Genomic DNA, 17,533 nt, shown 5'->3' on the forward strand with positions numbered 1-17,533 from the left:
GTCAAGAAGTAGGGGACTTTATTCTTTCTCAAATGAGTAGCTGGTTGTCTTAATCATTTATTAAGTAATCCATTTTGCCCACTGATTTAACATGCCACTGTTAATATATTTAATTTATATATGCCAGTGTATTTATTTCTGGATTCTCATTTTTATTCTATTGATCTATCTTTGTCTTAATGCACCAATATTAATTTCTACTTATTATAGACCTATTAAGTGTTTTATTATTCACTAGGGATCATCTTACCCTGTTATGCACCAATTTCAGAGGGTTCCTGGCTCTTGTGTATATTTTCTACATAAGTATTAGAATTTTAGTGACTTTTATAATTTCTCATTAGAAATGTTAATGCTAACAGCCTCCCAACAAGATTTAGGCACTTTGAATATCTTCCTCTCTTCCGCTTTCTCTCTTGCATCTTCCTCCCTCTTACCTACGTTTCCCTGCATAGCCACTTTCTCTCCTAGGTTATGCCTAGCCCTAAACTTTTCTCAGTCTGCCTCTACAATTAGTGAACAAAGACCTAACAGTGAAAGAAGCAATCCATGGGTAAGAATTTATGGATGGACTTCCCTGGTGGCGCAGTGGTTGAGAGTCCGCCTGCCGATGCAGGGGACACTGGTTCGTGCCCCGGTCCGGGAGGATCCCACATGCCGCGGAGCAGCTGGGCCCGTGAGCCGTGGCCGCTGAGCCTGCGTGTCCGGAGCCTGTGCTTCGCAGCGGGAGAGGCCACAACAGTGAGAGGCCTAAGTACCAAAAAAAAAAAAAAAAAAAAAAAAAAAAAAAATATATATATATATATATATATATATATATGGATAAGAAACATGTAATTCAAACTTGATACTTAAAACATGTAGCTCGGTGTATGAGTTCCTACTCTGCAGAGAATCTACTTTTCTGACACAGTGTTTCTTATATCTCCTTTTTGTTGTCCTTGTCATTCATTATCTTTTCCCCCACTACAGGAGATGAAACTGAGATAAAACTTAACGACATTTTTTGGAGGAGTACAGCTTACAGTCATTCTAAATTTAGCTCATTTGGGAAACTTTTTTTTTTAATTATGAGTTTAAATTTAAAAATTACTGTCTTAAAAGTTTTGATAGAGTTTGAAATTTACCTACCTTTAGTTATATAAGAAAAGTTATTGCCTCAAACTGAAAATGTCACTGTCACTGTTTACTAAATGCAGAATATCAGGCATTTTTAACTGATTTACTTCCGAGTAATCAGCTAGTAATATAGTCTCTTTAATCCTTTTGCTTCTTCACAGTCTCATTCTACTTCAGAATTTTACGATATTTTACTTGGGGCATTAAAACAGCTGTTTAGTTGATCTTTTTGCCTTTAGTTTTTCCTCTCCCATCTATCCTGCATATTCTTACTAGTTTAATGTCTTAAAATGTCTACTTATCAAGTGAGTTTATTTTTTAAGAGTCTCCAGTGTCTCTCATTGCTAGGAAAAAAATGTTCTAAATCCCAGAGTTAGTGAAAGTCATCCTATTAGGGGTCAAAATAATACCATTCCACCATGCATTTCTCTGATGGTCTGGCTTTATTTTCCTGTGGATAAAGTTCAGAATATCTTGGGGAGTGGATGGACCGCACCTCCTCATACAATATCCTATAAATATTGGTTCTTGCAATTAAACTTCTTGCTTAGAAAGCTTCATTAAACAGCACAGATTATTATACATAATAAGCACTCAGTAAATACACATTGAATGAATAAACAAGGTTATATTCTCCAGGAAAATCCCTAACTTAATAAACAGCACACTCTATGACCTGAACTCAACCTAGGTTCATAAATTTAATATCTGTTGGTTTGGCTGTTTTCAGTTGCAAGTAATATAAGACAACACATAATGACTTAAACAACAGTAGCCATCAAAAGAAGAATAGATGTAGGGCAACCTCAGGGTAGATTAACTGAAGGTCTGTATTAGTTAGGATGTATTTGCTATTGCAACGAAGACCGAAATAACATAAATCTATTTCTTTTTCATAAAAACATTTGGGTAGGTGGCCCAGGGCTGGTATGTTATCTGGAGCCCAGTCTCCTAATAATTTTCCTGTGCCATCCTCTTGTGTTCTGAGATGTCTGTTCCAGGTCTCACCATTACAGTTCTTCACAGGAAGGAGATGAAGAGGACAGAAAAAGAACCTGCCCCCTAAATTAAAAAGAGTGTGGAAAATGGTATCTTTAGCTCTTTGTCAAGACATAAATTCTATTGCTGTAGAAGAAGCAGATCATAGATTTGGGGGAACAACATACAACAGGTTAAATGACTTCATTGAGAAAACTGGTCCTTTACTTCCTGTCCCCTGGAGACCGGGATAGTCTCTCTTCCAAAAGCACACAGCCACGTGAAAGAGAGAAGATACCTGAAAATATCAGGGTTATGATAGGAAGGAAGAAAGGGGGAAAGGCCGTTGGTCAGACATCTAAAACTTTCTGCTATAATCCTCACTCCTGAATGCACACTTTCTTCTCTAGCCAAATTTGACAATCCATTATTTCATGATCACATTGTACACTAACTCATACTGGTACAGGCCCCTGCTCTCTCCCCATGTGGAAAGGTGCTCCTACACCTTCCAGGCTAAGCTAAGTCTATATTTCTTTTCAAAGATGAGCTTTTCCATAAAACCTCAGTATACTCATACAATAGTGGTATATTACCTTAATCCTGTACCAATGTTTTTAATATTAAGCATAGAGAGACCTAACTTGCTAATTACATTTTAAAAAATGAATACAATTTCTTAAGGACAAAACATGCTTTATTCTTTGTTTTTCCATAGTTGGTTTTACAGTAACTGGAGCCGGTTCTGATTATAAAGAGCTTACTGTTATTTATTTAGAGTAAATACAGTTGTACCTGGAAACAGGTAAAAGAACTAATGATCTTGCACCTCTCTATCCTCCTATGAGCCTATGATCTCTTAAAAGATGTTATATTCATAAAATTTGGGGGAATATGTTGTAAAATTATAACAAAATAAATCACATTTATTATAATAGAAATTATTTTTAAGATGTTTATATTGTAAGGCTAAAATTAATGACTTATATGGTTAGTGTAAAAATGTACAATTGTTAGATAGATACGGACCAAAGATACTTGATGATTTTTAATGGAAATTTTGGGCATAATATAGGAGGTATTGTAAATATATCTGCATTTAAATATTTCCATAAATAAATGCTTGTTGAAGGAGCACCATCAATATAACATTAGTTTTTCTTTTTTAAAATTTAATTTAATTTTTTTTAATACAGCAGGTTCTTATTAGTTATCTATTTTATACACATCACTGTATACATGTCCATCTCAATCTCCCAATTCATTCCACCACCACCACCACCCCCGCCCCCCTCCCCCCTGCCGCTTTCCCCCCTTGGTGTCCATACTTTTGTTCTCTACATCTGTGTCTCAATTTCTGCCCTACAAACTGGTTCATCTGTACCATTTTTCTAGATTCCATATATATGCATTAACATACGATGTTTGTTTTTCTCTTTCTGACTTACTTCACTCTGTATGACAGTCTCTAGGTCCATCCATGTCTCTACAAATGACCCAATTTCATTCCTTTTTGTGGCTGAGTAATATTCCACTGTATATATGTACCACATCTTCTTTATCCATTCGTCTGTCGATGGACATTTAGGTTGCTTCTGTGACCTGGCTGTTGTGAATAGTGCTGCAATGAACATTGGGATGCATGACTCTTTTTGAATTATGGTTTTCTCAGGGCATATGCCCAATAGTGGGATTGCTGGGTCATATGGCAATTCTACTTTTAGTTTTTTAAGGAACGTCCATACTGTTCTCCACAGTGGCTGTATCAATTTACATTCCCACCAACAGTGCAAGAGGGTTCCCTTTTCTCCACACCTTCTCCAGCATTTGTTGTTTGTAGATTTTCTGATGATGCCCATTCTAACCGGAGTGAGGTGACACCTAAACATTAGTTTAAATTAGTTTTTCTGATTATACAACTATGAAACTAACTTATGTAGTAATGAAATACTAAATTAGTTGCTAAATTATGATAACTTCTCTATATAATTTCAGTTTGAACAGAAGAAATATAAGGCAGTAAAATATACTCCATGGAGAGTATGCCTTCAAATAAAATTAAAATCTAATTAGGGTGTGAATAAAAGTACTAAAATATTGTTGAGATTGATATTGAAGGTAATGCAGAAGAAAACTCTGCCTTGATAGTGGAAATAGCTCTGAGAGCCAGGAGTATGAAAAATAGCATTTAAGAAACCAAACTTTCTAATTGAATTTCTTGTCTTGATAAGCAAAAATAAAATTGGGAGCCGAGATGAAGGAGAAAAATCATAAATTCAGGAGCTCATTTATGCTGAGATGATAATTTATAAATGCCAATCGTTCACAAAATATCCTACAAGTAACCTGCAGTTTTCCTTTCTAAAGTTTAGAACAAGGCGAATGTAATGTCTAAGTATAAAATTTGTACTAATTTAAAAGCAAATTAAGTATCCTAGTATTGGCCTCTGTATAAGAACTAAGAAGGTGGGAAACCTCAGCTGACTCAGATTGAGAACAGGGAACTTCATTTTAAGGTGAAATGAAACTGCCTTTATAGTCAGTGATCACTTTCTATGAATTACATGAGGTCAACAGTCAGATTCTGAAATGATTAAACCTACTAAATGAGGTTTAAAAAAGATTACTAAAAGATTATTATGTTGTCACTCTGAATGCATCATATTAAAAATTGGTAGGAGAGCCTATGAAAAAAGTACAGTCTCAGGAGAAACGGCAGCATAGATCACATTTTCCCTTTCCACGTGCTGTCTCCCCTCTGTGCCTTCCGTTCTTGGGCTGCTTCTTCTCTTGGCGTGCTCATTTTATGAGATCCTACCACAGTGAACTGGAAATCCCTAGAGACTTGTTATTAAAACCACAGTTCTCTGACCAGCTGCATAAGTATCACCGAGGAGCATCTCAGACTTCACCCCAGACCTAAGGAATCAGAATCTTCATTTTAATAAGATTTTCAAGTGATTCCCCTGCACAGAAAATTTTGAGAAACACTGCTTTTGCATACCAGTATCTTGGGATCTTTGTAACAGCTAGCTTTTCTGATAAACACTCTCTGGTTAATTGTGATTTGGTTTTGTGGGAGCCTGTTTCTGAAGCCCTTGTGCTGGCACTGTGGATTTTACATTGGGTTCTCCAGAACCAAATGTAGTTGTAGGGGTAACACAAAGATTTGATTTGAATTTTATTTAAAACTATCTATTTTATGGGCCTAAATAGAAGACCTAACTAGACATTTCTCCAAAGAATACATACAGATGGCCAACAGGCACATGAAAAGATGCTCGATATCACTAATTATTATAGAAATGCAAATCAAAACTACAGTGAGGTACCACCTCACATCGGTCAGAATGGCCATCATGAAAAAGTCTACAAGTAACAAATGCTGGAGAGGGTGTGGAGAAAAGGGAACCCTCCTACACTGTTGGCTGGAATGGAAATTGGTGCAGCCACTATGGAGAACAGTATGGAGGTTTCTCAGAAAACTAAAAATAGGGTTACCATATGATCCTGCAATCTTACTTCTGGGTATATATCTGGACAAAACTATAATTCAAAAAGATTCATGCACCCTTATGCTCATAGCAGCACTATTTACAATAGCCAAGACATGGGAGCAACCTAAGTGTCCACTGACAGATGACTGGATAAGAAAATGTGGTATATATATATATATGCATGTATGTGGGTGTGTATATATATATATATATATATATATACACACCCACATACATGCATATATACACATATATACATACACAATGGAATACTACTCAGTCATAAAAAAGAGTGAAATAATGCCATTTGCAGCAACATGGATGGACCTAGAGATTATCATACTAAGAGAAAGACAAATGCCGTATGATATCACTTACATGTGGAATCTAAAATACGACACAAATCAACATGTCTAAGAAACAAAAACAGACTCACAGACATAGAGAACAGACTTGTGGTTGCCAAGGGGGAGGCAAGGTAGGGGAGGGATGGATTGGGAGTTTGGGGTTAGCAGACGCAAACTATTATATATAGAATGGATAAACAACAAGGTCCTACTGTATACCACAAGGAACTATATTCAATATCCTGTGATAAACCATAAAGAAAAAGAATGTAAAAATGTATGTATAGTATATGTATAACTGAATCACATTGCTGTACAGCAGAAATTAACACAACCTTGTAAATCAACTATACTTCAAAAAAATAAAAAAAAAAACTATTTTAATTTTTAAATACTGTAGAGAAAAGGAAATACAGCACCTTCAAAGTGCTTCGAAGACTACCAGTGCAGTCAGTTATGCTGTCAGATTAACATTTTTTAGATTTGAAATAAAATTTCTTCCACTATCCCCGTTTAAGTAATTAGTATCCACAGCCTAAAAAGTGTGCTGCTACAAACAAATGTGGTACAATTCTCAGTTTCTTATAATTGTGAATACCAATTTTCTCAATGCTTTGCAATTAAAATCAAGTATAGAGATAAAAGAGATATCTGGGTAAAATAAAACTGCACCTGTCATCCATAACCCTGGATAGAGTTGTTGCATCCATCCAAACAGCCACTCTGTTCATACAGATTTTATATTAAGTAATTGTTATATATTTGAATTTCCAAATACAGCTTTTCGGTTCTAAAGCATTTTGGAAAGCATTGCCACAACGGAAAGCATGATTCCAGCTGAAAGAGTCTCTAATAACAGGGCTACCTCCGAACAGAGTTAATTGAATGCATCACTTCTTCCGGAGCCCTTTGATCACAACAAATTGACACCTGCCAACTTCTCCCCTGTATGTTCCTGATCCTGGTCAAGTAGTTCTCAAGTCGTGGCAGCAAAGTCATTTTGATTAATTTTTTGATGTGAATCAAACTTTCAAGCTAGCACATGGTATGAAACAAATTATACATTTCCTGTGACCTACTAAAATAATTAGTTCACTAGGGCAAGAGTCTGGATTTAAGACTAAAATCGTACATAGAAATAATCCATATTTCTCACAGTAAAAAATATTTTCTCTGAAATTACTTCAGTTCCTTGGTGTAACTTTCTAGTGTTGTGTTCATCCGTTCCTTCAGTCTGTCAATAGGCATTTGCTGAGTGGGCTGTATGCCTTGTCATGCTAAGAATCAAAAGATCAGAATCCCTCACTGTGGAGTCTCAGTTTAGAAGAGACAGATGCTCAAACAAATAATTACTGAACAATGTGATGATGGTATATTGGACAAATACAAATGGTTCCATAGGAGTACAAGAGAAGAAATAAATAATTAGGAAGGGGAAAGCTAGGTTAATTCAGATTTTATTTTGCTTGGTAACTGGTTCTAACATTTTTTTTAATATAGTGATAAAATATTATGGTTTGAAATTATATTTGAATCAATTTGATTTAGAAATAAAACATTTCTCACCATTAGGAATTAAAATGCCAGTAATCAACATAGGGATAATGTCAATTTAAAAAGATAAATATTAAGAAACAAACATTTAAAATAAAATATTTAACATTTTATTTAAATAAAAGATCACTTTTAAAGAAATAATACTGAATTTTATAAATGTTCAGTTAACCTCACTTGACTGTTAAACGCTTATGTGTGTGTAAGTACACACCAATATTTTTGATCATTTTGACATGGATTTTCTCATTTGTGCATTATTTAGAGCACATTTAGATTCCACCCTGGTTTCCCCTCGAGACTCTGTACTACTTCCCCTGAATTAATTGATATAATGAGCTGATGTAAATTACTTTCACTATTAGACTGAGTTACTGTTATCCCACAACAACTTAGAAGGTAAATATACCACACAAAGGCATACAAGTACTGAAATCCCAAATTAAGTATCAAAGATGTTTTTTAGCTTTATGTAATTTTGGAGTGTCTGTATCATTGCTTCCCCACATGGTCTGGAGAATCAGGACTCTTGGATATAAATGCCTTCTGATAAGGCCTATGCCTGGGTACCTGTAGAGGGAAATGGCTCTGGCAATAGACCTGAACAACCCTGGGCTACCCACCCACTGACCGTGGTTCTAACTCTTCCTTCTTGCTTTCTTGCTTGCTCTGCTGGGAACAGTTTTCAATATTTTAATTATAAAAATGGAACTTCTCTTTTTAAGGCCCAAGCGAAATGCTCTAAGCTTGATTAAGCCCTTTGTTTATAGTCTACCCATAACTACTCTGGTCTCCACATTTCTGTACATTTCATATCATTCTGATGACGGATCAGATTCTGCCTAGTATTGTATCTCGCATGAATCTTATCCCCCACCCTCACCTCCACGTAGGTTATAGAGTCTTTGGAGAAGAAACATCTTTGTAGTCTGGATAACACCAAGTCCAAATTCATATGGAATAGAACTGCCTATTAAATGTAGAGTGAATTTTCCATCCCACCTCCTGAAAATCCAGTATCATGCTCTCTTATGTTGTATTTTCCCCCCTTATAATGTTCTTCCTCTCATTTTCTTCTCTTAAAATCCTGTCCTCCTAGGCTTAAGCTCTTGAAAGGCAGTGAATAGACTCTTGTTCATCTTCTGTTTCCCACAGTGCTCAGTAATTGTTTGTTGCATGACTAGAGGTTTGCAAAGAGTTGTAGAGGAACAGCATCCCTATATAAGAAACAGAGTTCCATGCCAAACTGGTCTGTGCCCTGCTATGGTAGTTTTAGGCATGGCTGATGGTAAGTCAGGAACAGGGGATGGAGAATATTATCTCTGAGGCCAGTCCTATTCTGTTTTGCAGCAAGACGCTACCAGGGCTTTACGATTATTGGTGTTCAAAGTGTGACTCTCCATCAGGCAACCTGTGACCCTCTATTATGGGTTCTGCCTTTTTAATCTGGGTGGACTTTTCTACTTTAGAGAGTTTCCTATTCAAAGCTAGAAATATTTTGTGAATGCTAATACATAAGAAGAAAATAATTTGTGCTGTTGAAACAGGAGTTTTCCAGAACAAATTCCAGCTTCACTATTGCTAGGATACAGGCAGACTATAAAACAGTGCCCTGGAAGCAGTGGTTCAGATATCCATAGCTCCTGTTTATTGGCCCTCTATTTCTTGCCTATTAATTATCTGCTTTATGAACATTACCTCCTAATCTCAAAACTGTTGCGTTGTCCAGAAAGTTCATTTCCATAAGATGTTAAGGAAAAAACATGAACTTTTTGGCCAACCCAATACTTATCAGATAGGTATAATTACTCCATTTTACAAAATGAGAAAATTGAGGATCAGAAAGGTTAAATTACATCATCATAACTGGCTATTAAGTAAATAAAAAGACAAAGATTTGAACACAAAACCTGCATTTTTCCCCCATATTATACTTGCTGCCTCCTTATAAAGGTGGCTTTCATTAGCCAGCGGGGCATGGGAGGAGGGGTAAGGAAGACTTAGAAATCTTTTCTTATGAGGCTAGTATATTCTCATTGCTGTGGCATTATTTCAGAAACTCATATTGCTATATAAAAAAAAAAACAACTCAGCCTTAACCCCTTTCTGACTTGGTACTATTGGCCTTGATAAAGGATAGTACAGGAAACAAGATGGCTAATGTTCTGTCTCTCACCAGGAGGAAATTTAGCTTGTGTCTTTGTTTTTTTTGCAAAAGGAAAATAAAATGAATCTGTGATGTGCAAATGAATCTCTCAACTGTTTGTTAATTTCTACTGTTTACTCAAAAATGGGAAACACCAAGCCTGTGATACATCATCTTTTGTGCACTTGGCACCTTCCATCATGAATCATATTAATCTGTTTAAACTAACAAGGATTAATTGCCTTGGTAAGGCAACCTGGCATTGGAATGATATATTGCCCAGACAGCTTGGAATTTAGCCACTCATAAATCTCATTTGTTTGTTGGTTTATTTCTGTTTGTCTCTTTCTCTGACAGATGTGTGCCCAATCACTGTGAGCATGGTGGGAAGTGCTCGCAAACGTGGGACAGCTTCATATGCACTTGTGATGAGACGGGATACAGTGGGGCCACCTGCCACAACTGTGAGTGCCAATTTATCTCACTTTAAACTTGTAATTGCATGAGAATCCTAGGTCTTCAGCTATGCTTTAAAGCTTAGCAACCTGAATAATCCACATAGTAAATCACTTGATTCTGAAGAACCCAGATTTCACTGTTGCTTTTCTAGAGTAGTATTCTAGTTGTCAAAATATATTCTCTCAAGCCTAATGACTCAAAAAGAAGGACCAACGTTTCCGAAGCTCCATAAACATGTAGTTGAGATTGGAATGCTGCTCTTGGATGTGCCTTTATGTGTCTAAGCCACATCTGTCTGGATAGATTGTTTGGAAAATTGTGTTAGTATGATGTCTCTGACTGGATACTCATTTATCAGTTCATCAGAGAGGCAGACAGAGTGTAATTTGAACATTTAGTTTGTGGATGATAGTTGTCTCAGTGCTCTTTTAGAACTATTTGGCCACATTATTTAGATCAGAAAAATGAGGTGGAAAATGTAAGAAAGTCCATTGAAGTTGTATATGTAAAATAAAAATGCAAGAAGGCAGTTTTTTTTAAATATTAAAAAATAAAAAGTAGCATGCAAAAATGTTTTTTAGAACACAGATGTGCCTTGTTTTACATAATAGCTTTTCCCTGAAAAGTTAAATAAAAATTATACTTTTATAATTCAAAGATTATTAAAAATGAATATTAACTTTATAATTGTAATGTTAATTTTCCGATAACGCATAGCACTTTTGAAGACAGATTTGCCATAAAATATATAGTTGAAAGAAGAAGGTCATCTGTTATCTAGCATGAATGTGTGTGTGTGTGTGTGTGTGTGTGTGTGTCTGTCTGTGTGTGTAAGAAGGAAGGAGGAAAGAGATTCAGTCTTCTTCAGTCTTCTCTCCGTATGAAAATCTAGTATCTAAATCCTCTAAGTATACAGAGTGCTTTCTCTTCATTTCACTTTTAGAAAATAATAACAAGCAAAATATTATTAGAGTTCTGGGGACAGTAAAAATGTAATACCGTTCTCTGAGACTTTTCATATCATCATTTGTAGTAATGTACAGTAAGACATTGGGTTCAGCATATATTGTAAGACCTCAACTAAGAAAAAAATTTGTAATTTATTTTATTGCACTTATTAATTTGTTTAGGAGGATATTTTAAAACACCAAGAGACAAAAAGAACTAGAAAATTAACATTAATAGGGTGATATGAAAGAGTTAAAACAGACAGTAGATTCATCTCTACAGTATTTATATATAGATATGTAAAAAAATATTTTAATGAATAAAGAACCAAAGTGATTGATATTGAAATTAATTAGAATTAAGGAGTTATGACTAAAATTGTACCCTTTCAATCACATCAAAATATTAACTTTCATCATATGACATTCATTGTATGATACATAATGCTTGAACTAAGTAACTTAGATGAAACAAAGTGCCTTCACTCCACCAGTAGAATTTATATAATATGTTATAAATACCACCTTTAACTATCACAATCTTGTTTCTGAGAATGGAAATTCTAACTAAAGGAAAGAACAAGAAATTGGTGGTGGTTACAAGTGTTTCCTATCTCAGCGACCACTTTTATATTTAATGTAAAAGCAAATAATTTTTTTAATAATTGCTTCTTTCATTGAATACACAGCAAAGAAAAAAGACATTTAAACATATTAAATTAAAAACAATTTAAAATATATGCCAGTAGTTGAATAGTTAAGTGTTTGTTTTTTTTTTAAAGCGTTAACAACTCCAAGTATTAGAAATGTCCTAAGTGTGGTTAGATTTGGCTCTTGTGGGAAGTTATAAATGTAAAAGAGGGAAATTATCTCTTCCCTGCTGCTTATTCTACTCTTCCTTCATTTAATTTTTGTGTGTATGAATATAGAATCATTCATTTTAACAATGAAAGCCTGATCGCTCATTGTCTTCCCCAAATAAGGCCAAAATGTTGAAAATCATGTGTGTGCATAAATAGAGGTTAGAAGACCATAGTGCAGAGTTCAAGAAAGGATTGATTGGACACAATGTTGTTGTGAAAGATATATCTTGTGGGTTGTAGAAGGCACATGCTTCCAAATAAGCTAAAAGACTTGATATATCTCTTAGTTACTCCCATGAATTAGTTAAAAATTGGGAGGGTCTGGCCCAGCACATAATACTGTGAAAATTATATAATAAATGCTATTCAGTTCGATACAGAATGAACAATTTGGCATTTTTACGTAGTCAGTGACTGCATGGGCTTCTGATGCTGCCTGTGAGGTCACCATGCTGGGTGCCTTTGCAGGAAGTCATTCTCTTCTCTTGGACTTCCTTAGTTCCTCTGCCGACTAAATGCCTCCTGAGCTCTCTTACAGTTCTGAAATCCGAGGAGCTGAGACTTCCAGTTGCTTATTCTGTGTTCTGTGGTTTTGACCTTTGTTAGCATTATTAAATTTTTACCTCATTATTTTCAGTGAAAGACCAAGTGTCCCTTTTGTAAAGGAACTATGGTAATTTTAAAATAGTACTAGTTTAAAAAGGTAAAGAACAGCTAACTAAAGTCTGAAATTTAGTAAAACTAAATATTTAGGAGAGCTTCAAACATTACAATTAGGCTGCTAGCTGTTTAACACATTTTCTTCCCTGGTCCAGGCTTGGCCGGGATGCGAAAGCTATTCCTTGCGTGATTGTCCAGGCTGGGTTGTAGTCCAAGATGGAGGCTCGAAGCCCTTCTTTGACAGGTCACACTGCCTGAGTTTGAACTTGGATCGACTTACTTGTAATTGTGGGCACTAAAACCGTTTGAGCTTCATTTTTCTTCTTTGTGAAATGAGATTAATAACAGCACCACCTCATAAAATCATTGTGAGATTAAATGAGATGATTTGTGGAGAACACTGAGAAGGACTTTAGCATATGTTAGTACTCAGTAAATTATTGCCACTTCATCCCATTCAGAACAATCATCCCTTTGCTCTGAATTTCTGTACAAATAGTTGTCCATATCACACAATTTGTCACTTAATTTCATGCTGCCATTTATTGTTTGCTATCATTTCCATGGCAGATTTGAGCTTGAAGTGAATGACTGGTTTCCATAGGGTTTTGTTTTTCCAGAAGAATTGAAGAACATTAAAAGTGATCTGGGTATGTCCTAGACCTGTCTGTCTGTTTCTTTGTTGCTTATACCTGGAGGAATTAATTTTCAAGTGAATTCTCTACAGGGCTCAGAGGATTGTCATTTACAAACCACCCCCATGAGGAGACAGGGTGTCATCCTTTGGGTGAGGAAATCCTACAAGAAAAGCCACAGATTGCAGGAAAGGGAGAGACAGTTTTTCGTGTTCAAAAACTAAGGAGGCTAGTTTGTGAAAAAATGCAAATACATTACATTCTTGGAGTTGCATACCTTTAAAATTTCCTTATGCAGGTATTCCATTCTCAATTAGTTTCTAAGAACTGACTATTAGCATATCAAAACATAAAATCATGACACACAGACACAGAGGGTGGAATGATCATGTTAAATAGTTTATTTGCTTTGTTTCATTGACTTATCCCTACTTCATTCTCCCCAAAGTGTAAGAATTTGTCTTTATTTTGAGCAAAACTTCATGTTTATAGCTATAGTATTTTTCTCTTAGTGGTGATAGATAGACCCTTTTCAGTAGATCTCCAAGCTCACATTCCAATACCTCAAATGCTTTTTAGGATCTAATTATCATCTCATTTTTTTTCACGTGCGTTCTTTACACTTCATAATTATGGCTCTGGTTTACATAAATTAATTCAAAAACCTATCCCTTATCCCAGGGCTTAGCAGATATTTTTTCTCATGCTGCTGGGGTCTGTCTTTGACCTCAGTCATTCTTACATATACTATTAGTCCCCTATATGGAACTGCCCTAAAAATCCCCAGGGTATCCTCAATAATATGAACCCTTTCACTATTTTCACAAGTACCAGAGGATATTTGACAAATATAAGCAATGTTTTGGGGTGGAACTCTATAAGAATTACTAGATGACAGACCTTCATTCGGAGAGAAAATAGTTTTCCAGATATCTTTTTATTAAAGGAGGGACTTTCACCTTGCCCAGATATACAGACATGACTGTTTCCAGAGGAAGTAGGAGGAGGTAAGTTAGATGACCTATGAAGATCTCTTCCAATTTTAAAATTATGTGATTTCTGAATTCTGAAATACTAAGAAGAAACAGGGATTGATGTTGCCACAGAAATGCAAAAGTAAATTTTTCACCAGCCAGTTTTAGAAGGAAAATTGAAATTTAAAAGGAAACTATTCTACATTCTGTAGTCTGGAGCTATGACTCTAGGTCTATAAATTTGTAAACCATAAATTATACTGCACCTTATTACTGCACACATGAAAAGTGAAGTGGATTTCAATAGCTCACACCATGTTATTTATAAGCCATTATACCCATAAGTAACTTAATTCAAGGCATAATTTTTTAAAAAGAAATTATTCCTACCTGCTGAAAGTCACACTAACCTAGGGCATAAAAACATAGATTTATTGGCACAAGGAAATATGGTCCCCCCATCCATTTGGAACTACCACAAACTTAGACACCAATGAAGACAACTTGGAATTTGACCATTGCTACCAAAAAAACAAAAAACAAAAGGGGCAGGCATTGGGTGGAATCATGGCCTTATGGAATTGGAATCCATCCTTCAGCTGTAAGTTCAGTTGGTTTACAAGGTCCTACTTGGTATGGCTGTGTCTTTAACCTGGTTTTCAGCCATACTCTTCCTCTCTGTCTCCCCTCTAGTCCCACTGGCCTCCTTTCAGTTTTCCATACTTGCGTGGTACCCTGGAACTGTTCACTCTTCCCTCCCACTGCCACGACCACAGGACTTTTGCACATCCTCTCTGCTGTGCTTGGTATGTTCCTAGTCATCCTTCAGATCTCAGCTCAGTAGTCACCACCTTAGGGAAGCTTTCCATGAACCCGTAATTAGGTCAAATCCTCTTATTTCAAGACATATATCTTCCTCTTAGCCTTGGTGATGGCTGTGATTTTGCATTTATCATTTGTGATTCTTTAATAATATCTGTCTTTTCCACTGGACTATAATATCTGAGAGGAGATAGTGCCAGGTTCTGTCCACCATTTTATTCCCAGAGCCCACCCAGCATATAATATGTGCTCAGTGAATATGCACTGAATCTAAGAGTGAATAAATGACAGATAACCTAAGAAGCATCAAGGGCTTTTTAAAAATCAATGTCCTTTATCCAGATTTATGAAGGTTGTAAAGCTAAGAAGAGAGAGTAAAGCCAAAGGGAGAAAAAGAAAACAGAAAAAGGAGGGTAGAGGATAAAAGATGCATTAATTCAAAGCAGAGGGCGCAGTGATAGACATGACAGCACAAACAATCACAAGAGGTGTAGAGTTTTAAGAAATTATATGGACAGATTCAATATATGGGCACACAAACCCACACGTTTCAAATAATCTTCGAGGAAAATATTGCCATGTTAAGACACCATTCGTTAAAGTAACTTGTGAGACTGTATAGTAATAGTGGCAAAATAAGTTGCAACGGCAACAAAAGATCTTAGATAACATAGTGCAGTCAACTCCTGTGCTGGCTGATTGTATGAGCTGTTCTAAAATAAATATAAGAGGGAGAGGATATGGGGATGTATGTATACGTATAGCTGATTCACTTTGTTATAAGTATATGTATAGTTTATTCACTTCGTTATAAAGCAGAAACTAACACACCATTGTAAAGCAATTATACTCCAATAAAGATGTTAAAAAAAGTTGTATTAACAGGATTTGAACTTACACACACACACACACACAAAATTAAAAAAATATAGATGTGTTTAAATACTGACCATCTAGTGAATGATAAAAAACTGTTTAAACTTGGTATGAAATTTGAATAAGATGAACATAATCCTTTGATTTATCATGTAATATCATGTGTGTGTTCTTACTACAGCAGAACTGTGGAAAGGGAAAAGAACTCAGGGTTTGAAATCAGATGACCTACTGTGAAACCCTCAGGCTATCTGGCCAGCCTTTTTCCCTCATCAGCTGAGCGAGCCTAGTGTAGGGCTGTACCCTCTCCCATTCCTCCAGCCCTCTTAGCACATTTGTGTGGATTCCACCTACACCCCTGGAGGGTAAGGTCAGCTCTCCCATTACATGCTGTTAGTTACAGGTCACTAACAGCAATTAAATGAGAAGCACTGGGTTTAATACACTTCCTCCTCGTCTCCTTTATTTCCCCCTCTGGGCTGCCCTGCCTTTGTGCTTTGACAATCACTTAACCTCTCTGAACTTAAGTTTCTTCTGGGAGATTCAATGAAATATTGTCTCTTAAAGTGCTTTGTAAATATAGAAAGCATCCTAGATCTTGTTGTAACTTTTATTGCACTGCGAAGTCTTAAAAAACAGCCAGCCAAATTTTTGTCTGCTTATAAGTAGCTTAAGGATACGAGTACTGATACAGTTGATTCTCAAAGAAAAGATCAGAGAGTGTCTAAATATTTTAGCCAATACTCATTGAAAAGATAAAAGGCTGTATTAGCAAATATAGTGGCTACCCAGGCTGATTTATATGAACAGAGTGAATCTGCTGTTTCTAATCTAGACATGGCATTAAGTAGCCAGGCTGTGCCTCTTTGTTATCAAGTGAACAATTGCCAAATTCTTCCAATTTTACCTCCTTCTCATGCCCCCGTTCTATTCCTACACCATGAACTACTTCATATGCTCAGTGTGTCCTTGTCATTAAAGAGTGGCTATGGTGCCGTGGGACACCAAGGTTCTGATTCCCACCATCATTTATTCATTCATCATTATGTTGAGAGCTGATCCTGTCCTGCCTATAGAACAGGTGTGTAGTGTGGAGACGAGAATGGAACAAGGCAGGGATACTAGAATAGAGTGTTGGACAGCCTCCTCCAAAGAAGTGCATAATTTCATTAAAAATAAAAGTCTTTATAATCGTAATTCATTTTCATATCCCTGGTTCATTGGGATTGTGAGCTGAGGGTAAATTGTACCATGTGCTTACCTTTTACAGTCTAGGTTGGTAATTTTCATGTTTACAAAATATTTATAAATGTAATTATATGGGAAATTATTTAATGCTATATCACAAATTCTTTATGGTTTTAAGCAATCGTTTCATCTTTTCAGAGGTTATTATCAGATTATTTACTTGTTTATTTCTGTTTTTTGTCTGATCAGATTGGCAGAGAGAAATCAGGGTGAGGAGGCTGCAGCTTCAGCATGGTGCTGGGTAGAGAAAGCAGTTATCAGTAGAATATGTGCAATTACAGTGTTAGCAAGCTCATGCTTGGTTGTGTGTATTCTCTAGCCGAGAAGCTCACTTTCTTACCAGAGTTGGAGCATTTGGGGAAAGAGGAAAAATGACAAGCGCTGTCACTTCCTGAAATCACACTTATT

General features: G+C 36.0%; 1 protein-coding gene across 1 annotated transcript in view; it reads left to right on the forward strand.

The window, feature by feature from the left end:
* The window catches only part of CNTNAP2 (contactin associated protein 2), a 1,416,746-nt gene that overhangs the window by 619,723 nt on the left and 779,490 nt on the right, over nucleotides 1–17,533 (forward strand). The window contains exon 11 of the mRNA XM_060019815.1: nucleotides 9,999–10,105. Within this exon, the coding sequence (XP_059875798.1) occupies nucleotides 9,999–10,105 (107 nt within the window). The remainder of the gene's footprint in view (nucleotides 1–9,998; nucleotides 10,106–17,533) is intronic.

The sequence above is a fragment of the Delphinus delphis genome, chromosome 9 (genome assembly GCF_949987515.2).
Source record: "Delphinus delphis chromosome 9, mDelDel1.2, whole genome shotgun sequence".
NCBI lineage: Eukaryota > Metazoa > Chordata > Mammalia > Artiodactyla > Delphinidae > Delphinus > Delphinus delphis.